General features: G+C 50.2%; 1 protein-coding gene across 5 annotated transcripts; it reads left to right on the top strand.

Moving 5' to 3' along the window:
- Positions 1-688: 688 nt before the first annotated feature.
- On the top strand, positions 689-25,347 carry stxbp1b (syntaxin binding protein 1b). Of its 5 annotated transcripts, none has more exons than XM_056418656.1 (20): positions 692-1,065; positions 2,735-2,784; positions 2,917-2,998; positions 5,701-5,777; positions 5,899-5,977; positions 6,265-6,368; positions 12,374-12,522; positions 12,833-12,917; positions 13,006-13,136; positions 13,205-13,312; positions 15,027-15,087; positions 15,248-15,313; positions 16,450-16,530; positions 16,740-16,878; positions 17,000-17,109; positions 17,458-17,559; positions 17,683-17,768; positions 17,858-18,012; positions 18,822-18,964; positions 24,929-25,347. In XM_056418656.1, exons 1-19 carry the CDS (start codon positions 1,029-1,031, stop codon positions 18,929-18,931), a joined length of 1,812 nt encoding a protein of 603 aa, XP_056274631.1. In that variant the 5' UTR covers positions 692-1,028; the 3' UTR covers positions 18,932-18,964; positions 24,929-25,347. The 5 variants fall into 5 exon arrangements, with proteins under 5 accessions (XP_056274634.1, XP_056274633.1, XP_056274631.1 ...); XM_056418655.1 differs by having other exon boundaries at positions 693-1,065; positions 18,822-18,951; XM_056418657.1 differs by lacking the exon at positions 692-1,065 and adding an exon at positions 1,938-2,460 and having other exon boundaries at positions 18,822-18,951.

The raw sequence follows: 25,347 nt of genomic DNA, 5'->3' as shown, positions 1-25,347 counted from the left end.
TCAGGTGAGACGTGGAGGTGGGACTGAGACACATCTGCATGTTTACCTTTTGAATAACAGACACTAGGATGCACATTATGATGATTTATTGGCCAAATTACTAAATATGATAGAAGACAACAAGCCCAAAAAGTGATTTACTTATCGGTGAAGCTGACATCATATTAATAACATCGTCTGGTGTGTTTGTGGCATTTCATCTCAAGTAAGCTGATTGTTTGTTTGTTTGTTTGCATCTATGTTGACATTTTTGTTATGACGTCATATCGACAGGTAGAAATCACACACATTTGCCATGACGCGTTTCCTCCACCAGAGTGAGAGCTCTTTGCTCTGCTGCCCCCTCCTGGACAGAGGCGGGGCTGCACATAAACCATCGAATTGTGTCTCATAAAGATAAAGATAAGATAAATATAAAGATGAAGATAAGATCAATATAAAGATAAAGATAAATATAAAGGTAAAGATAAAGATAAATATAAAGGTAAAGATAAAGGTAAAGATAAAGATAAATATAAAGGTAAAGATAAAGATAAATATAAAGGTAAAGATAAAGATAAATATAAAGGTAAGATCAATTTAAATATAAAGGTAAGATCAATATAAAGGTAAAGATAAAGATAAGACGAGATAATATAAAGATAAATATAAGATAAAGATAAATAGTTTTTATTGTCATTGTTGTACATCCCACAGCCAGCAAACAACACAGATACACGAGCACCAGATATACGTACACGAGGGGAATACAATACAATCCAGGAGTTTGCAGCTGATTTCCGGTTTGAGTGAAAGCCTCAAAGTCACAGCGTCCGTGAGAGAAGGAGGAAGATCCTCGATGAGATTCATGAAGCATGTTCCACTTCCACTCCTCTTTAAACATCACGATGAACGGCACTGCAGCACGTTCATCCTCAAGGCTTTTATTTTGTAATCCATCGGACCGGAAGTGCGCTCCCTAGTCTTCCCGCTTGACGGTGATCCCCAGTGATCAGAGTTGTGTGTGGAGGTGGACAGAGAGCATCGCCATGGCGCCACTGGGACTGAAGGCCATTGTTGGAGAGAGTAAGAGCCCTTTATGTCTTTTAATATTCATACTTTGATTCATTAACATGATGACAGACATGTGCATGTATGTCATGATGATGACAGACATGCACATGTATGTCATGATGATGACAGACATGTGCATGTATGTCATGATGATGACTCAGCACAGTGCGTTCGGCCGTGTGCCCTTCACTGACCCGACACTCTGCTGGCGGTCGTCACTGCTCTGCTTATCAAGGTTATTCTATGTAGCGCACACCTTGGTGACGTCGCGTTGGTGTTCTCATGTTTTGGGCATTGTGCCGCGTAAAGGCGCACAGACCCGTGGCGCCGCGCGGCTCCTATGAGGGTCACATGGATTACATATGAACCTAAGGGGTGGTTTCTATGGTTCATGACGTGTGTCGCATGAGGGCTCGGGTCCTGGTCCGGGTCCTGGTCCGGGATAAATCCTGCCCGGTAATCTGTGTCTGTGCGGATTAAGAGTTTTGGAGATGCGCAGAGAGGCCAGAACAGCACCAACGCGCATGTTGCTACTGTCAGTGGAAGTGTTATGAAACATAGGGGGGGCTGTATCACTGACCTCTTCATCACGGACTTCTGTATCACTGACCTCTTCATCACGGACTTCTGTCTCACTGACCTCTTCATCACAGACTTCTGTATCACTGACTTCTTGTGTGTGAGAGTGTGTGTGTGTGTGAGTGTGTGTGTGAGCGCGTGTGTGTGTGTGAGCGTGTGTGTGTGTGTGTGTGTGAGTGTGTGTGAGTGTGTGTGTGTGTGTGTGTGTGTGTGTGTGTGTGTGTGTGTGTGTGTGAGTGTGTGTGAGCGTGTGTGTGTGTGTGAGCGTGTGTGTGAGCGTGTGTGTGTGTGTGTGTGTGGTCAGCCATGCTGCTTCCCTGTGCCGTCCTGCTGACAGACCGGCTCATGTTGGTGGAGAGGATTAGGGTCAGATTAGAGCTGATTGCAGTGGGCCGGTCCCCCAGGACCGGGTCCTTCATCTGTAGGGGGACGGACTGAGGCCCAGACCCCCAGGGACAGACACCACATGGGAACCATCTCCTCAGTGGGCTCGGCTCCGGGTTCTAGTCCTGAGCTCCTCCATCCGGACTGAGACGATGCTCCTGCTGCTGGAGAAATGATTCAATATTCAGAGACCGTCGTTTCATCGTGGCGTTTGGCGACGGCCAGAAGGAACCGCTTTGAAAAGAGCGTTCAGGAATGTTCAGTCCAGTCTTCCATCAGAACATATTCAAAACATGGCTCCCACTTTCCTGCCTGACCCGGACGTTTCGGAGCGTGTTCTCCTGCCGCCGGCCACAGCCGTCATCCCTCTGCTCCCGAGCTCCTGGTCTCCATGGAGAATTCATGGAGCGGCTCCTTCAGGAGCCCAGGTCGTCTAGAGAAGCCGTGAGTGACCAATGAAGGTCTAAAGACGGTAGACATCACACACGTGTCTCCTGCTGGTGGCCTCGGGTATTTATCTGAACAGCGGCACGTCTAAGCTGCAGACATGAACACAGAGCTGCTCCTCTCCGGGGGTCTCTGGACCTCCTGAGCTCTGGTCTGGTTTGAATCGTTCTCTTCTAGATCTGTGAGGAGCTCCAGGAGGAACTCATGCCGGTTGAAACAGGTTTATTGTGTATTTCTTTACTTCACTGAAGTTACATTGTTCTTTTTCCAGAGATAATGAACAACGTCATCAAGAAGGCCAGAGAAAAAGGAAAGTGGAAGGTAATGGACCTGTGGTTCTGATCCAGCTTGGCTTCGTGCCCCTTGGATCCGGACATTGGACGTGAATATCACCAGCGTAGATATCCACATGGAGCCCTAGTGAGGCCCCTGCCGTGTGCACCTGTGTTACAGGTACTCGTGGTGGACAAGCTGAGCATGAGGATGATCTCGTCTTGCTGCAAGATGACGGACATCATGTCAGAGGGAATCACCAGTAAGTACCCCGGGCCACGAGGTTCTGTTGCAGGCATCGGGTTACTCAATGTGGTGCCAGTACTGTACATTGAGTTAGCCTAGCAGGGACATACAAGTGGTTCAAGCACAGGACCTTGTGGAACTCCGTGACTAACGGCATCGTCAACAGGCGCCCAGAGGTCAGTGGGCTTTCAATCAGGGGTTGGCGGTTCAATCCCCGCCCTAGTCGAGACACGTAACCCTGGGTGGCTCCCTCTAGCTGTCTGAACGTCACATGTTCCTGAGTCACTTTGGATGAAAGGTCAGGTACCGCTTCATCCTCTACACGCAGGTCGATCCCGACCTGCGTGTAGAGGATGTCATGATAAGTCATGGTTGTCGCAGCGAGAGAGGACCCAAATGCCGACATTACTGCACAAACTAATATTTAATTGCAAAAATTCCACAGACCAGACAGGAACGACAAAAACGCAGACCAAACAGTACGAAGCCACACTGGGAATGAGACAAACAGGGTTTAAATACACAGACAGGCGGAGGTGATTGGACAACGGGGAACGAGACACAGGTGAACACAATGAGGGCGGGGCCAGCAACCACACAGAAGGAAACAATCAGGGCCAGGGCAGCCAATCACAGACAGACGACACAAGGACTTCAAAACACAAAACGAGACAAACTCCAGATCATGACAGGTAGACGGGGTCCTAGAGACAGGTAGACGGGGTCCAAGGGACAGGTAGATGGGGTCTAGAGACAGGTAGACGGGGTCCTAGAGACAGGTAGACGGGGTCCTAGAGACAGGTAGACGGGGTCTAGAGACAGGTAGACGGGGTCCTAGAGACAGGTAGACGGGGTCCAAGAGACAGGTAGACGGGGTCTAGAGACAGGTAGACGGGGTCCTAGAGACAGGTAGACGGGGTCCAAGGGACAGGTAGATGGGGTCTAGAGACAGGTAGACGGGGTCCTAGAGACAGGTAGACGGGGTCCTAGAGACAGGTAGACGGGGTCCTAGAGACAGGTAGACGGGGTCTAGAGACAGGTAGACGGGGTCCTAGAGACAGGTAGACGGGGTCTAGAGACAGGTAGACGGGTCCTAGAGACAGGTAGACGGGTCTAGAGACAGGTAGACGGGGTCTAGAGACAGGTAGACGGGTCCTAGAGACAGGTAGACGGGGTCCTAGAGACAGGTAGACGGGGTCTAGAGACAGGTAGACGGGGTCCTAGAGACAGGTAGACGGGGTCCAAGAGACAGGTAGACGGGTCTAGAGACAGGTAGACGGGGTCCTAGAGACAGGTAGACGGGGTCCTAGAGACAGGTAGACGGGGTCTAGAGACAGGTAGACGGGTCTAAAGACAGGTAGACGGGGTCCTAGAGACAGGTAGACGGGGTCCTAGAGACAGGTAGACGGGGTCTAGAGACAGGTAGACAGGGTCCTAGAGACAGGTAGACGGGGTCTAGAGACAGGTAGACGGGGTCCAAGGGACAGGTAGACAGGGTCTAGAGACAGGTAGATGGGGTCTAGAGACAGGTAGACGGGGTCCAAGGGACAGGTAGACGGGGTCCAAGGGACAGGTAGACGGGGTCCTAGAGACAGGTAGACGGGGTCTAGAGACAGGTAGACGGGGTCCAAGAGACAGGTAGACGGGTCTAGAGACAGGTAGACGGGGTCTAGAGACAGGTAGACGGGGTCCAAGGGACAGGTAGACGGGGTCTAGAGACAGGTAGACGGGGTCTAGAGACAGGTAGACGGGGTCCAAGGGACAGGTAGACGGGGTCTAGAGACAGGTAGACGGGGTCCAAGAGACAGGTAGACGGGGTCCTAGAGACAGGTAGACGGGGTCTAGAGACAGGTAGACGGGGTCTAGAGACAGGTAGACGGGTCCTAGAGACAGGTAGACGGGGTCCAAGAGACAGGTAGACAGGGTCTAGAGACAGGTAGACGGGGTCTAGAGACAGGTAGACGGGGTCCTAGAGACAGGTAGACGGGGTCCAGAGACAGGTAGACGGGGTCCAAGAGACAGGTAGACGGGTCCTAGAGACAGGTAGACAGGTCAGAGACAGGTAGACGGTCTAGAGACAGGTAGACAGGGTCTAGAGACAGGTGAGCGGGGTCTAGAGACAGGTAGACGGGGTCCTAGAGACAGGGTCTAGAGACAGGTAGACGGGGTCCTAGAGACAGGTAGACGGGGTCCTAGAGACAGGTAGACGGGGTCTAGAGACAGGTAGACGGGGTCTAGAGACAGGTAGACAGGGTCCAAGAGACAGGTAGACGGGGTCCTAGAGACAGGTAGACGGGGTCTAGAGACAGGTAGACGGGTCCTAGAGACAGGTAGACGGGGTCCAAGAGACAGGTAGACGGGGTCCAAGAGACAGGTAGACGGGTCCAAGAGACAGGTAGACGGGGTCCAAGAGACAGGTAGACGGGGTCCAAGAGACAGGTAGACAGGGTCCTAGAGACAGGTAGACAGGGTCCTAGAGACAGGTAGACGATATATATATCAACTAAGATATAATATTTCAAAACTCAATCTTACATTTGGCATCTCAGCCACCTTTCAATGTGTCCGTGTTGGACATCTGGTCTGAGGGTCTAGGGCAGTCCTGGTCCTCTGTGGGGAGGTTCTGTGGGGAGGTTCCAATTGGCTTCACTTTGTAACGTTCAAGTCAAATGAAGTTGTACTTCAGAGTTTTGGTGATTGTGTTCCCGTGCTCTCCAGTTGTAGAAGACATCACCAAGCGCCGCGAGCCTCTTCCCAGCATGGAGGCCATCTACCTGATCACGCCCTCCGATGAGGTGAGGATGCAGCTCCTCGACAGGCTCCTTCATGCCTCCTTCATGCCTCCTTGGGTCCTCTAGAAGTATTATTCCCTCTCCGTGAGTTCAGGAGCTGACACTTTGTTCTTTCCCGTCTCAGTCTGTTGAGGGTCTGATTGATGACTTCAGGAACCCCCAGTCCCAGAGGTACCGAGGGGCCCACGTCTTCTTCACGGACAGTGAGTACATCCCCTGTGACGAAGAGAGTACTTTCACCAATATGGAGCAACAACGTGATCCACTGGAGAGGACTCTTCATCAGAGTTCATATTTGACTCCATATGTTCTCTTAATGTTCCACTTGGAAGGCTTTTGGTCAAAGTCTTCCAGTCGAGCTGATATGACTGATGACATCATCGTCGTGCCACAGAAGACATTATACAACTGTGTTCACACGACGAAACTCAGCTTAATGAAACTCCATCCACACGGGGCTGATTCCGTGTTGTTGTGTGATTCCCTCCAGCGATCCCAGACACCTTGTTTGGACTGTTGACCAAATCCAGAGCCTCCAAAGCCATGAAGGCCTTGACTGAGATCCACATCGCCTTCCTGCCCTATGAATCTCAGGTAAACACCGTTTGGACTCCATGTCCCTGGAGGCTTGTGTTAGAGTCCAGCTGGTACCTAGCTACTGTATAGCATTTTGGATGGATAAGGATAGATAAAGTAAAAGTGTTTTTCCGATCAGTCCATCCAGACCAGGTGAGGTCATGGATGATAGTTCCAAGGTCACAAAGATGGAATCTGACCACACAGACTTCGACTTGGAATCAAACATCTTGTCTTCATGTTATGACCTGATGCATGGAGCACATTTAATACCTCACGTTAACCCAATGTGAGCTCATGGTAGACCTGATGAAGGTAATGGGGGGGACTCTGTGAAATGATATTGACCCAGTTCCTCAATATGGAGACGCGCTGCTGAAGAGGATCAGAACAACAGTGTGTGATCGGCTTTAGCCTCAAATCCTGTTGTCCTGCAGCTTTAATCCTGGGGGAGGGGTCAGACAGGCTCCGCCCCCCCGCCAGGCTCTCATCCCTGTAGTGCTGACAGAACCGATGCTCACTCTCTGCAACCAATGAGAGGACAGAGACGACGGGGACACAAGAAAGCTCAGGAATGTTAAATGTATCTCCTGTGTCCAGGTCTTCTCTGGACTCTGTGTCATGTCTCTATCTCATGTCTCTGTGTAATGTATCTGTGTCATGTCTCTGTCAATGTGTCATGTCTCTGTGTCATGTCTCTGTCTCTCTATGTCATGTCTCTGTCATGTCTCTGTGTCATGTCTCTGTGTCATGTGTCATGTCTCTGTGTCATGTCTCTGTGTCATGTCTCTATCTCATGTCTCTGTGTAATGTCTCTGTGTCATGTCTCTGTGTCATGTCTCTGTCAATGTGTCATGTCTCTGTGTCATGTCTCTGTGTCATGTCTCTATCTCATGTCTCTGTGTAATGTCTCTGTGTCATGTCTCTGTGTCATGTCTCTGTCAATGTGTCATGTCTCTGTGTCATGTCTCTGTCTCTCTATGTCATGTCTCTGTCATGTCTCTGTGTCATGTCTCTGTGTCATGTGTCATGTCTCTGTGTCATGTCTCTGTGTCATGTCTCTGTGTCATGTCTCTATCTCATGTCTCTGTGTAATGTCTCTGTGTCATGTCTCTGTGTCATGTCTCTGTCAATGTGTCATGTCTCTGTGTCATGTCTCTGTGTCATGTCTCTATCTCATGTCTCTGTGTAATGTCTCTGTGTCATGTCTCTGTGTCATGTCTCTGTCAATGTGTCATGTCTCTGTGTCATGTCTCTGTGTCTCTCTGTCATGTCTCTGTGTCATGTCTCTGTGTCATGTCTCTATCTCATGTCTCTGTGTAATGTCTCTGTGTCATGTCTCTGTGTCATGTCTCTGTCAATGTGTCATGTCTCTGTGTCATGTATGTGTCTCTCTGTCATGTCTCTGTGTCATGTCTCTGTGTCTCTATGTCATGTCTCTGTGTCATGTGTCATGTCTCTGTGTCATGTCTCTATCTCATGTCTCTGTGTAATGTCTCTGTGTCATGTCTCTGTGTCATGTCTCTGTCAATGTGTCATGTCATGTCTCTGTGTCATGTCATGTCTCTGTGTCATGTCTCTGTGTCATGTCTCTGTGTCATGTCTCTGTGTCATGTGTCATGTCTCTGTGTCATGTCTCTGTGTCATGTCTCTGTGACATGTCATGTCTCTGTGTCATATCTCTGTGTCTCTATGTCATGTCTCTGTGACATGTCTCTGTCATGTCTCTGTGTCATGTCTCTGTGTCATGTCTCTGTGTCATGTCTCTGTCATGTCTCTGTGTCATGTCTCTGTGTCATGTCTCTGTGTCTCTATGTCATGTCTCTGTGTCATGTCTCTGTGTCATGTCTCTGTGTCATGTCTCTGTGTCATGTCTCTGTCATGTCTCTGTGTCATGTCTCTGTGTCATGTCTGTGTCATGTCTCTGTGTCATGTCTCTGTCATGTCTCTATGTCATGTCTCTGTGTCATGTCTCTGTGTCATGTCTCTGTGTCATGTCTCTGTCATGTCTCTGTGTCATGTCTCTGTCATGTCTCTGTGTCATGTCTCTGTGACATGTCTCATGTCTGTGACATGTCTCTGTGTCATGTCTCTGTGTCATGTCTCTGTGTCATGTCTCTGTGTCTCTGTCATGTCTCTGTGTCATGTCTCTGTGTCTCTGTCATGTCTCTGTGTCATGTCTCTGTGTCATGTCTCTGTGTCATGTCTCTGTGTCATGTCTCTGTCATGTGTCATGTCTCTGTGTTGTGTCTCTGTGTCATGTCTCGATGTCATGTCTCTGTGTCATGTCTCTGTGTCATGTCTCTGTGTCATGTGTCATGTCTCTGTGTCATGTCTCTGTGTCATGTCTCTGTGTCATGTCTCTGTGTCATGTCTCTGTGTCATGTCTCTGTGTCATGTCTCTGTGTCATGTCTCTGTGTCATGTCTCTGTGTCTCTGTGTCATGTCTCTGTGTCATGTCTCTGTGTCATGTCTCTGTGTCATGTCTCTGTGTCATGTCTCTGTGTCATGTCTCTGTGTCATGTCTCTGTGTCTCTGTGTCATGTCTCTGTGTCATGTCTCTGTGTCATGTCTCTGTGTCATGTCTCATGTGTCATGTCTCTGTGTCATGTCTCATGTGTCATGTCTCTGTGTCATGTCTCTGTGTCATGTGTCATGTCTCTGTGTCATGTCTCTGTGTCATGTCTCTGTGTCATGTCTCTGTGTCATGTCTCTGTGTCATGTCTCTGTGTCATGTCTCTGTGTCATGTCTCTGTGTCATGTCTCTGTGTCATGTCTCTGTGTCATGTCTCTGTGTCATGTCTCTGTGTCATGTCTCTGTCATGTCTCTGTGTCATGTCTCTGTGTCATGTCTCTGTGTCATGTCTCTGTGTCATGTCTCTGTGTCATGTCTCATGTGTCATGTCTCTGTGTCATGTCTCTGTGTCATGTCTCTGTGTCATGTCTCTGTGTCATGTCTCTGTGTCATGTGTCATGTCTCTGTGTCATGTCTCTGTGTCATGTCTCTGTGTCATGTCTCTGTCATGTCTCTGTGTCATGTCTCTGTGTCATGTCTCTGTCATGTCTCTGTGTCATGTCTCTGTGTCATGTCTCTGTGTCATGTCTCTGTCTCTGTGTCATGTCTCTGTGTCATGTCTCTGTGTCATGTCTCTGTGTCATGTCTCTGTGTCTCTATGTCATGTCTCTGTGTCATGTCTCTGTGTCATGTCTCTGTGTCATGTCTCTGTCATGTCTCTGTGTCATGTCTCTGTGTCATGTCTCTGTCTCTGTGTCATGTCTCTGTGTCATGTGTCATGTCTCTGTGTCATGTCTCTGTGTCATGTCTCTGTGTCATGTCTCTGTGTCATGTCTCTGTCTCTGTGTCATGTCTCTGTGTCATGTCTGTGTCATGTCTCTGTGTCATGTCTCTGTGTCATGTCTCTGTGTCATGTCTCTGTGTCATGTCTCTGTCTCTGTGTCATGTCTCTGTGTCATGTGTCATGTCTCTATGTCATGTCTCTATGTCATGTGTCATGTCTCTATGTCATGTCTCTATGTCATGTGTATGTGTCATGTCTCTGTCTCTGTGTCATGTCTCTGTGTCATGTCTCTGTGTCATGTCTCTGTGTCATGTCTCTGTGTCATGTCTCTGTCTCTGTGTCATGTCTCTGTGTCATGTGTCATGTCTCTGTGTCATGTCTCTGTGTCATGTCTCTGTCTCTGTGTCATGTCTCTGTCTCTGTGTCATGTCTCTGTCTCTGTGTCATGTCTCTGTGTCATGTCTCTGTGTCATGTCTCTGTCATGTCTCTGTGTCATGTCTCTGTGACATGTGTCATGTCTCTGTGTCATGTCTCTGTCTCTGTGTCATGTCTCTGTGTCATGTCTCTGTGTCATGTCTCTGTGTCATGTCTCTGTCTCTGTGTCATGTCTCTGTGTCATGTCTCTGTCTCTGTGTCATGTCTCTGTCTCTGTGTCATGTGTCATGTCTCTGTGTCATGTCTCTGTGTCATGTCTCTGTCTCTGTGTCATGTCTCTGTGTCATGTGTCATGTCTCTGTGTCATGTCTCTGTGTCATGTCTCTGTCTCTGTCTCTGTGTCATGTCTCTGTCTCTGTGTCATGTCTCTGTGTCATGTCTCTGTCTCTGTGTCATGTCTCTGTCTCTGTGTCATGTCTCTGTCTCTGTCTCTGTGTCATGTCTCTGTGTCATGTCTCTGTCTCTGTGTCATGTCTCTGTGTCATGTCTCTGTGTCATGTCTCTGTGTCATGTCTCTGTGTCATGTCTCTGTCTCTGTGTCATGTCTCTGTGTCATGTCTCTGTCTCTGTGTCATGTCTCTGTGTCATGTCTCTGTCTCTGTGTCATGTCTCTGTCTCTGTGTCATGTCTCTGTCTCTGTGTCATGTCTTTGTCTCTGTGTCATGTCTCTGTCTCTGTGTCATGTGTCATGTCTCTGTGTCATGTCTCTGTCTCTGTGTCATGTCTCTGTGTCATGTCTCTGTCTCTGTGTCATGTCTCTGTCTTTGTGTCTCTGTCTCTGTGTCACATGTCATGTCTCTGTGTCATGTCTCTGTCTCTGTGTCATGTCTCTGTCTCTGTGTCATGTCTCTGTGTCATGTCTCTGTCTCTGTCATGTCTCTGTCATGTCTCTGTGTCATGTCTCTGTCTCTGTGTCATGTCTCTGTGTCATGTCTCTGTCTCTGTGTCATGTCTCTGTCTCTGTGTCATGTCTCTGTGTCATGTCTCTGTCTCTGTGTCATGTCTTTGTCTCTGTGTCATGTCTCTGTCTCTGTGTCATGTCTCTGTCTCTGTGTCATGTCTTTGTCTCTGTGTCATGTCTCTGTGTCATGTCTCTGTCTCTGTGTCATGTCTCTGTGTCATGTCTCTGTCTCTGTGTCATGTCTCTGTCTCTGTGTCATGTCTCTGTGTCATGTCTCTGTGTCATGTCTCTGTGTCATGTCTCTGTCTCTGTGTCATGTCTCTGTCTCTGTGTCATGTCTCTGTGTCATGTCTCTGTCTCTGTGTCATGTCTCTGTCTCTGTGTCATGTCTCTGTCTCTGTGTCATGTCTCTGTGTCATGTCTCTGTGTCATGTCTCTGTGTCATGTCTCTGTGTCATGTCTCTGTGTCATGTCTTTGTCTCTGTGTCATGTCTCTGTCTCTGTGTCATGTCTCTGTGTCATGTCTCTGTCTCTGTGTCATGTCTCTGTCTCTGTGTCATGTCTCTGTGTCATGTCTCTGTCTCTGTGTCATGTCTCTGTGTCATGTCTCTGTGTCATGTCTCTGTGCCATGTGTCATGTCTCTGTGTCATGTCTCTGTGTCATGTCTCTGTGTCATGTGTCATGTGTCATGTCTCTGTGTCATGTCTCTGTCTCTGTGTCATGTCTCTGTCTCTGTGTCATGTGTCATGTCTCTGTGTCATGTCTCTGTCTCTGTGTCATGTCTCTGTGTCATGTGTCATGTCTCTGTGTCATGTCTCTGTGTCGTGTCTCTGTGTCATGTCTCTGTGTCATGTCTCTGTCTCTGTGTCATGTCTCTGTGTCATGTCTCTGTCTCTGTGTCATGTCTCTGTGTCATGTCTTTGTCTCTGTGTCATGTCTCTGTCTCTGTGTCATGTCTCTGTGTCATGTCTCTGTGTCATGTCTCTGTGTCATGTCTCTGTGTCATGTCTCTGTCTCTGTGTCATGTCTCTGTGTCATGTCTCTGTCTCTGTGTCATGTCTCTGTGTCATGTCTCTGTCTCTGTGTCATGTCTCTGTGTCATGTCTCTGTCTCTGTGTCATGTCTCTGTGTCATGTCTCTGTGTCATGTCTCTGTCTCTGTGTCATGTCTCTGTGTCATGTCTCTGTGTCATGTCTCTGTGTCATGTCTCTGTGTCATGTCTCTGTCTCTGTGTCATGTCTCTGTCTCTGTGTCATGTCTCTGTCTCTGTGTCATGTCTCTGTCTCTGTGTCATGTCTCTGTCTCTGTGTCATGTCTCTGTGTCATGTCTCTGTCTCTGTGTCATGTCTCTGTGTCATGTCTCTGTCTCTGTGTCATGTCTGCCAGGTCTTCTCTCTGGACAAAGCGGAGGCCTTCCAGGACTTCTACAGCCCCTTCAAGGCGGCCGTGAAGGGCAGCATGCTGCAGCGCTGTGCGGAGCAGATCGCCACCCTGTGCTGCACCCTGGAGGAGTACCCCGGGGTCCGCTACCGAGGGTGAGCCTTCAGGGGCCACGCCAAGGCCCATAGGGACCTTTGGTGTGGTCAAGGAACGTGGAGGACTCTGGTCAACACCCTGATGGGCGGGGCTAAGGAGCCACCTTGGCTGCACGAGCAGGCCCTCGGCTCAATGGCTCTTCGGTCGATGTCCTTGTGTCGCGCTCTTCTGGGCCTCCGACCCCTCTGAAGCTCTAACCCTTCATGACATCGTTCCTCAGCCTGATGACAGTGTGTAGCGTTGAAGTCCAGTTGGACCCAGGAGACACTGGCGGTTCAGGTGTGATGCTGACTGATGAATGTGTTCCAGGGAATACAAGGACTGTGCCGTTCTGGCCCAGATGCTTCAGGAGAAGCTCGACGGCTACAAGGCTGACGACCCCAGCATGGGGGAGGTAGGGAGGCCTTCATGGAGAACATTCACCGTCTCATGAGCTCAGGACCGAGTCATGAAGTCTTGTATTTCTGACCGGTTGCCTCCAGGGTCCGGACAAGTGTCGGACCCAGCTGCTCATCCTGGACCGTGGCTTTGACCCGGTGTCTCCTCTCCTGCACGAGCTCACGCTGCAGGCCATGTCCTACGACCTGCTGGGCACCGAGAACGACATCTACAGGTAGAGAGGAGACACTGAACTCTCTCTCTCAGGTACACTCAGTGGTCCAGACTCTCTCTCTCTCTCAGGTTTGAGACCAGTGGGATGGGAGAGACCAGAATGAAGGAAGTGGTGCTGGACGAGGATGATGACCTGTGGCTGACTCTGAGACACAAGCACATCGCAGAGGTGTCAACGTGGGTGGACCTGACCTTCAACTCACATCCTGGACCTGACCTTCAACTCACATCCTGGACCTGACCTTCTACTCACATCCTGGACCTGACCTTCAGCTCACATCCTGGACCTGACCTTCAACTCACATCCTGGACCTGACCTTCAACTCACATCCTGGACCTGACCTTCAACTCACATCCTGGACCTGACCTTCAACTCACATCCTGGACCTGACCTTCAACTCACATCCTGGACCTGACCTTCAACTCACATCCTGGACCTGACCTTCAACTCACATCCTGGACCTGACCTTCTACTCACATCCTGGACCTGACCTTCAACTCACATCCTGGACCTGACCTTCTACTCACATCCTGGACCTGACCTTCAGCTCACATCCTGGACCTGACCTTCACTCACATCCTGGACCTGACCTTCAACTCACATCCTGGACCTGACCTTCAACTCACATCCTGGACCTGACCTTCAACTCACATCCTGGACCTGACCTTCAACTCACATCCTGGACCTGACCTTCTACTCACATCCTGGACCTGACCTTCTACTCACATCCTGGACCTGACCTTCAACTCACATCCTGGACCTGACCTTCAACTCACATCCTGGACCTGACCTTCAACTCACATCCTGGACCTGACCTTCAACTCACATCCTGGACCTGACCTTCAACTCACATCCTGGACCTGACCTTCTACTCACATCCTGGACCTGACCTTCTACTCACATCCTGGACCTGACCTTCAACTCACATCCTGGACCTGACCTTCAACTCACATCCTGGACCTGACCTTCAACTCACATCCTGGACCTGACCTTCAACTCACATCCTGGACCTGACCTTCAACTCACATCCTGGACCTGACCTTCTACTCACATCCTGGACCTGACCTTCAACTCACATCCTGGACCTGACCTTCAACTCACATCCTGGACCTGACCTTCAACTCACATCCTGGACCTGACCTTCAACTCACATCCTGGACCTGACCTTCTCCTCACATCCTGGACCTGACCTTCAACTCACATCCTGGACCTGACCTTCAACTCACATCCTGGACCTGACCTTCAACTCACATCCTGGACCTGACCTTCAACTCACATCCTGGACCTGACCTTCAACTCACATCCTGGACCTGACCTTCAACTCACATCCTGGACCTGACCTTCTACTCACATCCTGGACCTGACCTTCAACTCACATCCTGGACCTGACCTTCAACTCACATCCTGGACCTGACCTTCAACTCACATCCTGGACCTGACCTTCAACTCACATCCTGGACCTGACCTTCAACTCACATCCTGGACCTGACCTTCAACTCACATCCTGGACCTGACCTTCAACTCACATCCTGGACCTGACCTTCTCCTCACATCCTGGACCTGACCTTCAACTCACATCCTGGACCTGACCTTCTACTCACATCCTGGACCTGACCTTCAACTCACATCCTGGACCTGACCTTCAACTCACATCCTGGACCTGACCTTCTCCTCACATCCTGGACCTGACCTTCAACTCACATCCTGGACCTGACCTTCAACTCACATCCTGGACCTGACCTTCTACTCACATCCTGGACCTGACCTTCTACTCACATCCTGGACCTGACCTTCTACTCACATCCTGGACCTGACCTTCTACTCACATCCTGGACCTGACGTGGGTGTGATGGAGGTCCTTCTGGTTCCTGATGTTGTCTCCTGTCTCAGGGCCGTCACTCGTTCTCTGAAGGACTTCTCCGCCAGCAAGAAGATGAACACTGGAGAAAAGGTAGAGGAGCCAAGTCTCCACTGTATGATGTGTTGTAATACCTGTGGTCACCTCGAGCCACACGGTCAGAAGAACTGGACAACCTGCACGTTAATCAAGTAGAACGTTTTTGGAGTCCCTCCTCCTCCTTTACGAAAGCGTCTCACTCTTCTGCTTCCAGACCACCATGAAGGAACTGGCTCAGATGCTGAAGAAGATGCCTCAGTACCAGAAGGAGCTCAGCAAGGTGAGCGCTGGGTGTCCTTCTGCAGGGGGCCACCAGGTCATGTGACTGCTGAGTCGGGTCAGTGTCCAGCCGAAGCACCAGCAGGGAGGTGAACGGGCCAATCGGAGCAGAGTGTCATCATGCGGCTGGAGAGGCCAAGTTAAAGGTCTCAGATCTGACCCTGTGACCCCACGCACAGTTATACACGTGTGCACTGGACATATGTGCATGAAAGTACTGAACCTGGCTCATTAAAAACACTGTTTAACAATAATTAATCACAATTAAAGCTGAAATCAGCAATAAACGGGTCCTCGCCCCTGTGAGGTGTCCACAGCGCCACCGGGCGGCGCCAGGACGACTCGACAAGTCCAGGTCCTTTGACCCCGTCACCTCAATGTCACGTAACGTGGAGTTCCTCACGCCAGTAGGTGGCGCTTTGACTGAGTGAAAAAGGGCTCGTCGATATCATCGGGGCGGGACTTTTATCAAGCATGACAAGTTTGGGCCGGATTTGAAGAAGTCCAGTAAGGACACGCGTCAGGTGGTAGGGGGCGCTATTCAAGCCAAAACCCACATTCATTATTTGTTTCCATCACATTTGACACATGTGTAAAGTTGTAAAGTCTCTTTTAATGAGAACTCACCAGACACGTGAGGAATGTTTGAAGGCTTTGCAGAACACACTGAGGAGACATTGAAGTATAATCACACAAAATGGGTCCACGCCACGTCAAGGTCGTTCAACGAAAACTCACCATTTTATAGAATTATGATCACAAAGATGTGAAGACCACCCTCAGTAAATTTGAAGTTGATCAGATAAATAAATAAGGAGTTATAATACATTTTCTTTAAACGTTGACAAAGGACAAAAAAGCCCAACTTGGCCGAATTACTGTAGCGCCACCTAGTGTTTAAACGGCAGAACACATTTTTGTTACAGGATGCAAAGTGCACACATGCTGCACATCTGGTGACACTGGGCCAGATAGTTTTGAAGTTATGAGCATTAAAACACAAGCCACGCCCCTATGAAGTTCATTGGTCCATATCTACACCAAAATCAAAATGTCCGGACACGTTGGTGGAGCCACGGTTCCTCCTGGTGAACTTCACGATGTTGACGAACAGCATCTCTCCCCTCCGTCACGCAGTACTCCACCCACCTGCACCTGGCGGAGGACTGCATGAGCCGCTACCAGGGCGCCGTGGACAAGCTGTGTCGGGTGGAGCAGGCGAGTCACACGGGGCGGTGGGCGGCTGAGGCGTGTTTAAGGCAGTTAAGGGTATCTAAGTGACGGGTTAGGTGTATTTTAGTGAATTTACGGGTATGTAAGTGTACTTAAAGTGAAGAGTTGGTTGTATTTAAGGGTATTTCTCGTGAATAGTTGGGTGTCGCTAAGTGTATTGAAGGTGCTGACGGAGCTCTCCTCCGGGTTTGAAGGATCTTGCGACGGGCGTGGACTCAGAGGGCGAGAAGATCAAGGACCCCATGAGGCTCATCGTGCCCATCCTCCTGGACCCCAACAACAGCGTGTCGGACAAGATCCGCATCATCCTGCTCTACATCTTCATGAAGAACGGTCAGCCCCCCCCCGCACGTGTTGCCCTTTCGTCTTCCTCGTGGTCGCATGCACGACATGCGTGTGCCTGCTCTCGTGCATGTGTGTGTGGCCTGTAAATCTGTGCTGCGTGTTGTGTCAGGTGTGAGTGAGGAGAACCTGTGTAAGCTGCTGCAGCATGCCAGCATCCCCCCAGAGGACAGCGACATCATCTCCAACATGGCCCACATGGGCCTCCCCATCGTGTCGGAGGTGAGCTCTCCCCCCGGGACCCCCACCGCCACCGCCTCCTCATGAACACCAGAGGAGTGTGTACCTTGTTCAGTCGGTTACATAAAGATGACATGAGCTCCAGATGGATCCTGGAGGCCCGGTGGGGCTCTAGCGGGCCTCCAGGGCCCATGTGGTGGTGCCAGAGCACCGTCAGCAGAGCGCTGTGAGCTCCATGGGGGGCGGTGACCGTGAAGGCCACGTTACTCTCTGGCTGGACCACGAGAACCACGAGAACCTGTTGGGCCCAGTGGGCGTGAACTCATGCCAGGTACACGATGCCGTGTGGATTGGGAGAGCCAATGGGTGACCGGTATTGTGTCGTCACAGGGCATCGCCAAGAAGGCCAAGAAGCCGGACCGTAAGGAGCGCGTCAGCGAGCAGACGTACCAGCTGTCCCGCTGGACGCCGCTCATCAAGGACCTCCTGGAGGTACCAGCCCACGTCCTCCTGACCGACTGACCCGGTCCACAGCTCCTGTTGCATTGTGGGTGAGAGCTGGGACATGGGCGGTCTGTTTTGGGGGAACTCATGTCCCGTGTGTTTGTCCCACAGGACGCCATCGAGGACACACTGGACCTGAAGCTCTACCCGTACCTCTGCCAGCGGCAGGCGGCCGCCAAGGCCAGCGCTCCGTCCAGGTGAGAGCGCCGTGGCCACGCCTCCACGGCCAAGTGATGTGAGCCGGGTCTTTATTCTGACCTCCACTTCGCTGCCTCTCGTCTTCCAGCGCTCGCTATGGCAACTGGCACAAGAACAGGGGCCCCACGGAGATGAAGACGGGGCCCCGGATCATCGTCTTCATCATCGGAGGGATGACGTACAGCGAGATGCGCTGCGTCTACGAGGTCACGCAGGCCAACGGCAAGTGGGAGGCCCTGATTGGTGAGTTCAGACCCAACGGAGGAGCGGGACCACGACACGGACCACGACATGGACCACGACACGGACCACGGACCACGACACGGACCACGACACGGACCACGGCATGGACCACGACACGGACCACGGACCACGACACGGACCACGACACGGACCACGGCATGGACCACGACACGGACCACGGACCACGACACGGACCACGGACCACGACACGGACCACGACACGGACCACGGACCACGGCATGGACCACGGACCACGACACGGACCACGGACCACGACACGGACCACGGACCACGGCATGGACCACGGACCCACACGACCACGGACCACGGACCACGACACGGACCACGGACCACGACACGGACCACGGACCACGGCATGGACCACGACACGGACCACGACACGGACCACGACACGGACCACGGACCACGCATGACACGACCACACGGACCACGGCACGGACCACGGACCACGACACGGACCACGACACGGACCACGGACCACGGCATGGACCACGACACGGACCACGACACGGACCACGGACCACGACACGGACCACGGACCACGACACGGACCACGGACCACGGACCACGACACGGACCACGGACCACGACACGGACCACGACACGGACCACGGACCACGACACGGACCACGACACGGACCACGGACCACGACACGGACCACGGACCACGATCAGCCTGATCATAAGGAGTTGACGTAAGAGACTTATAGAGCAGCCTGATACACTGGTGGCCCCTGGTGGCTCCTGGTGGCCCCCGGTGGCCCCTGACCAGACTTGTTCCCCTGTAGGTTCGACCCACATTCTCACCCCCCCAAAATACTTAAAGGAGCTTCAGCACCCAGACTTCCTGGACCCCAGCTCCCCTCCAGAGGGCGCCGACGAGCCTCCTGCAGAATGAAAAGACATTTGGAAGGAAATGCAAGTCAATGTGGTTTGTAGAGCATCACCTGGACCCTCTAGAGCATCACCTGGACCCTCTAGAGCAGGGCTATTCAACTTCAGTAGCAAGTGGGCCGAATAAGAAAATCACGGGGGTGTGAGGGCCGCACAGAATATTGATCAAATAATGGCTAAAAATGAAAAACAGTAATGTATATTTCCACAGGTAAACAGTCACACACGAAAATGCGTCGGTATTGTGTGGCAAAAGTGTTGCGAACAAGCATCACTATAAACATGTTTCAAAGTGTACATATCCGCTCAAGGTAACCAGTTGTTTCAGATCCCCTAATAATATACACTTTTATTAATCCCCAAGGGGAAATTAGTTCTCTGCATTTAACCCATCCTTAGGTATTAAGGAGCAGTGGGCTGCGGTGAAGCGCCCGGGAAGCAACTGGGGGTTCAGTGCCTTGCTCAAGGACACTTCGACTCGCAACTAATGGGGAGAGCGGGGATCGAACCCACAACCTTGCGGTTGAAGGACGGCCCTCTTACCCCACTGAGCTACAGCCACCAATATATAAATGACTTGAGATGAAACTAATATCTGGTGGCGCAGCGCACAGACTGCATGTCTTTGAGTGCAGACTCCTTTTGCGTGAAAGGGATCGAAACCAGGTCGGGCGATCTTTTTATTTTTATTTTTTCGAAAATGTATTTCTTCATCCGTGGCTGTGATGCACTGCTCACTTATACAATCGGAATCGCCCAAATGGATATGAAGGGTGGCTTGAAGATCTCCAGCAATATGTTTGTGAATGTGTGACGAATCTGGTGCGCGAGACAGAGCCCCGCTGCAGACGTGAAGAGAACACAACGCACGCGCAGGGAAACCAGTAGGTCTGAAAACCAGGAGGGGTGTAACACCGGCAACCAACACGGGTGCGTAACATAAAGATGTAACCATACAGGTTTGGTTGAGGCAACAGTGAAACTCAATGGCTCTGGGTTAGATGTCTCAATGTATAAAAGAGGCGTGTCCGTCAGTTTTATTTGTTCTTACCAAGCTATACTGATTTGCAGGCAGTCTTGCGGGCCGTAGTTAAACTCAAACGGGCCGTATCCAGCCCGCGGGCCGCGAGTTGAATAGGCCTGCTCTAGAGCATCACCTTGACCCCATAGAGCATCACCTGGACCCCACCTCTAGAGCATCACCTTGACCCCATAGAGCAGTGGTCGCCAACCCGTCGATCGCGATCGACCGGTCGATCTCGGAGACGTTCCCTGTCGATCTCCAAAATAAAATGAAAATAAATTCAAAAACACATTGTTCCTTGTTTTAGAACATTTTCTGAAGTGTCTTCTGAAATGTTTTCTTTCTGACTGGAAGATTGACGTCAGAAAACATCTCCGCCTGATTCATGAACGCCTGAAAACGGGTTCGCTTACACAGCCGTGTTGTCAGCTGTGCTCCCTGAAAGGGGAACGTACCACTACAGGTGGGACGCAGGGGGAAATGCAGAAAGACCTTGATTGATAACTTCACATATTACACAAGCTCAAAGTACACCGACATAAAACTAAGTCATCAATAAATAAATGTTGAGATGCCTGTACCTTCGTGTACATGTTTACGTTACGGCATTAACAGGTTACGCCTGCGCGTGCGCGACAGCCGAGATTCTTGGCGACTTGCCAGGTCTTACCTCCGTGAGTTGGGCTTTTCTGCTGTTGTCCTTCAAAACAAAAGCTCAACATTGAGCTTTTTTCTTGTCCATAGAGCAATCTGGTTTACTTGAAAGTGATTGCAATTGCATTCATACTATTATTTGAAAAGGGACAGATGCAGGAGTCACAAATGGTGATTCTCATATTTATTATTATGAAAATTCTTTAAATCTGAGGATGTCTGTAGAGTTGATGTGAATGTAATCACCAACAGTCTGAGTTCAGAATCAATCCCAGATGAGAAAACTTCCATGAATACCAAATTTGCCCCGAAAAACTCGTGAGTGAAACTCGATGGCTCTGGGTTAGATGTCTCAATGTATAAAAGAGGCGTGTCCGTCAGTTTTATTTTTTCTTACCAAGCTATAGTGATTTGCAGGCAGTCTTGCGGGCCGTAGTTAAACTCAAACGGGCCGCATGCGGCCCGCGGGCCGCTAGTTGAATAGGCCTGCCATAGAGCATCACCTTTACCCCATAGAGCATCACCTGGACCCTCTAGAGCATCACCTTGACCACATAGAGCATCACCTGGACCCTCTAGAGCATCACATGGACCCCATAGAGCATCACCTGGACCCCATAGAGCATCACCTTTACCCTCTAGAGCAGGGGTCCCCAAACTTTTTCCTGTGAGGGCCACATAACGTTTGCCTCGTCTGCTGGAGGGCCAGCCGGGGGGGGGGGGTGCTAGTGAGAAGTGAGTGTGCTCACCTATGCGCGCGCATCACTCACGCTCGCGTGCAGACAGCATTTAACGGAGCAGCGCGTGCGCTCTGATCGCTCTTTTAATGTAGTATCGATACTAAAAATATGGGGGGGGGAATTACAGAGTGGGGGGTGGAGATTTCACCCTGTTCTAATGGTAGGGGAAACACTGGAGTTGATAAGCGTGTCTTCTTGTCTGATCAATACGCAACTGTGAGGTGCGCGAATGGACCGAGCGGCCAGCTGCTGATCACTCAACAGCCCGACTTGCACGAATAGACGGTGCACCGAAGACTCATTTTGACCCAGGAAAAATCCTGAATGCGCGCGCCACTCGCTGTGAGCGCTGCGCGTGCAGACAGCATTTAACGGAGCTCTTTTAATGAAGTATCGATACTAAAAATATGCTAAATCACATCGTTTTTAACGTACGGGTACTTTGTTAGCATCGCTACACCGTGCAGCGTGACGGCAGCAGATGTAGCGGACTAACATCCAAGCTAACCTAACTTCCCAAACGCTGTGGACATCTGAACGCTGATTGGCTGAGACGCGACACGTCCCATCAAAGATGTTCTATTGCAAAGAGCACCACTCCACATTTTCTCCGCGTCTCACTGCAATCTCAACGGCAGCGGGCCAGGTGAACAAAATAATAAATCGGAACGCGTCTCTGGTATTGTTCAGGGGGCGGGGCCACATGGGGAGGCGGGCCGGATCCGGCCCGCGGGCCGTAGTTTGGGGACCACTGCTCTAGAGCATCACCTTGACCCCATAGAGCATCACCTGGACCCTCTAGAGCATCACATGGACCCCATAGAGCATCACCTGGACCCTCTAGAGCATCACCTTGACCCCATAGAGCATCACCTGGACCCTCTAGAGCATCACCTTTACCCCATATAGCATCACCTGGACCCTCTAGAACATCACCTGGACCCTCTAGAGCATCACCTTGACCACATAGAGCATCACCTGGACCCTCTAGTCTAGAGCATCACCTTTACCCCATAGAGCATCACCTGGACCCTCTAGAACATCACCTGGACCCTCTAGAGCATCACCTTGACCCCATAGAGCATCACCTTTACCCCATAGAGCATCACATGGACCCCATAGAGCATCACCTTTACCCCATAGAGCATCACCTTGACCCCATAGAGCATCACCTGGACCCTCTAGAGCATCACCTTTACCCCATATAGCATCACCTGGACCCTCTAGAACATCACCTGGACCCCATAGAGCATCACCTGGACCCTCTAGAGCAGGGGTGTCCAAAGTCCGGCCCGCGAGCCAATGGTGGCCCGCGGTCAGATTTCATACGGCCCGCGACATCGGTCATATAATGTGTTATTTGTGGCCCGCCAGATCTGTCAGAATAAATAAATCATAAAAACTTGAAAGACGTAATTCCTCCTTTCTAATGTATCTGGCTCTGCGTGGCGTGAACCCTTCTCCAAACCTATTTGCCATGGCGACGGCAACAAAAGGAGAACAGTTGACAGTGAGGGCCGCCGCTTTCAGGAGCGGTGGGAATTACGAGTGTTTCCCCTACCACGAGAACAGGGTGGGGGTCCGCCCCACTGACATGTTCTCTATAGCGCCAGATTACAACATAAGTAATGTCAGGTTGTTTTATTCAACTAAACGGTCGTATATTATTGATCGTATCGACACAGCGGCATGTCATTTCTGTCTCTACGTGGTGGCATTCACACTTCTCCTGGCTCTCGGTATCCCGGCGGAGCTCCGCCCCCATGCGCACAGACAGGTGCGCACATACAGGTGAGCGCGCTCCAACCAGCCGGCAGAGAGCGTCCAATATGTCGCGGGAACAGCAAACCGACACCTCTGCGTTCCCACGGTGGTGAAGACACGTCGTCTCAGAGTCGCTCTCTGCTCCGGGTTCAAGAGCAGAGACGAGGTGGGGCGCGAGGGGAAATGCAGACTCTTTTATTTCAAGACCTTGTTTGAGAACTTCACATATTACAAACTACACGGACATAAAACGAAGTCATTAATAAATAAAGAGCGAAATGCCTGTCGCCTACTTTCGTGTAAATGTGTACTTACAGCGTTAACCGGTTACGCTGCGCATGCGCGACAGATTAGATTATTGGCGACTTGCCAGGTGTTACCTCTCAGCGTTCCAGCTGTTGCCCTTCAAAACAAGAGCTCAACATTGAACATTATTGAGAGTGGCCGTATCAAGCCTGCAACCCCGTTTTAAAAAGAGGTGAAGTGGAAAGCCCATTTTATCACACAGAGTAAAACGTGATGACTCAAACATATCTGCACTTGTTTTGTTTTTCAAAGGTTGCGCGTTTTTGTTATTTTGAAAATATATGCAGTGTAACTAACACTCAGTAAAACTCTTTATGCCCAAATTCTTGATCTTATTTGGTTTAATTTGTCACAGGTTGCACTTTATTGATATTATCTTGAAAAGGTATTCAGTGCAAAACAGGTTAATTGCAGCCACAATAAGCTAAATGTGAAGTGTGTTGAACGGTAACATATGTCATTAACAGTGAAAAACCTGTAGATGTGACAAACTATTGTGTTTCTGAAAAGATCTCGTAAAAGATAAGGGCAAAATTAATTAGTTTGTAAGTGTAATGATAACAGACCACTTTGCATTACTTATAACTCCTGTTTAAAATGTTCATTAAGCAACGTTATGTAACTCATAGAAATGTAAGGTATTCTATATACAGCGTTTTCATTGTTATCTGACTGAATGAAAGGCAGACTTGGTTCTATTATATGTGGTTACATTGTCATTTAAAAAATAAAAGTAATTGTGACAGTTAAAATACATTGTTTTATAACAGTCTATATTCATGTAACTATTGTGGTTTAAAAAAATGTCTAAATGAACTATTGGCCCTCAGGCATCTTGACTTTATCACAATTGGTCCTCATAGCAAAAAGTTTGGACACCCCTGCTCTAGAGCATCACCTGGACCCTCTAGAGCAGGGGTCCCCAAACTTTTTCCTAAGAGGGCCACATAACGTTTCCCTTGTCTGCTGGAGGGGGGGGGGGGGTGCTAGTGAGAGTGTGCTCACCTGTGCGCGCGCATCACGGCTGAGCGATGCGCGCGCCACTCGCTGTGAGCGCTGCGCGTGCAGACAACATTTAACGGAGCATTGCGTGCGCTCTGATCGCTCCTTTAATGAAGTATCGATCCTAAAAATATGCTAAATCTCATCGTTTTTAACGTACGGGTACTTCGTTAGTATCGCTACACCGTGCAGCGTGACAGCAGCAGATGTAGCGGACTAACATTCAAGCTAACCTAACTTCCCAAACGCTGTGGACGTCTGAACGCTGATTGGCCGAGACGCGACACGCCCATCAAAGATGTTCTATTGTGAAGAAGAGCACCACTCCACATTTTCTCGGGCTGTAGTTTGGGGACCACTGCTCTAGAGCATCACCTGGACCCCATAGAGCATCACCTGGACCCCCTCCTGACATATCACATTTGTGTTTGTTAACCCAAACTGAGTTCTTTGTGTATTCGTGCTGATCAAAGTTTACTGGACGATGTTGTGTTCAATGTCTCCTGTATAGTGTGGGACATTTCCCCCTTTGGAAGGTGATGTGTGTGATGAGTCCTCTGGAGGAGAACACTGCATCACCATGACAACAGAACAACGTGGAGGAGATGATCTTTGTGTGTCTTTGTGTGTGTGTGTCTTTGTCACCTCCACCAACATGCGTGTGTGTGTGGTCTTCATGGAGGTCAGCAGGTCACTGTCCTCACCGTCTGGTTCAGAGGTTCTTCATGGTCTGAGCTGACGCTCTTCATCATTGAGCATCTGAAGACGAGTTGACGGTCGGCGGTGACTCTTTGGCTTTGATGTGTTCTTTAGTTTTAGTCGTGTGGTGACGCTCTGTCACTAGACTGTGACGTCAGTGATATGATGAGTGTGTCGTTCACCAACTGTCTGCTGCCACATGTGTTAATAAAGTTGATTCCATTAAACTCG

The sequence above is a fragment of the Pseudoliparis swirei genome, chromosome 7 (genome assembly GCF_029220125.1).
Source record: "Pseudoliparis swirei isolate HS2019 ecotype Mariana Trench chromosome 7, NWPU_hadal_v1, whole genome shotgun sequence".
Classification (NCBI taxonomy): domain Eukaryota; kingdom Metazoa; phylum Chordata; class Actinopteri; order Perciformes; family Liparidae; genus Pseudoliparis; species Pseudoliparis swirei.
The sequence above is the reverse complement of the archived record's forward strand: the minus strand, read 5'-3'. Positions and strand labels throughout refer to the sequence as shown.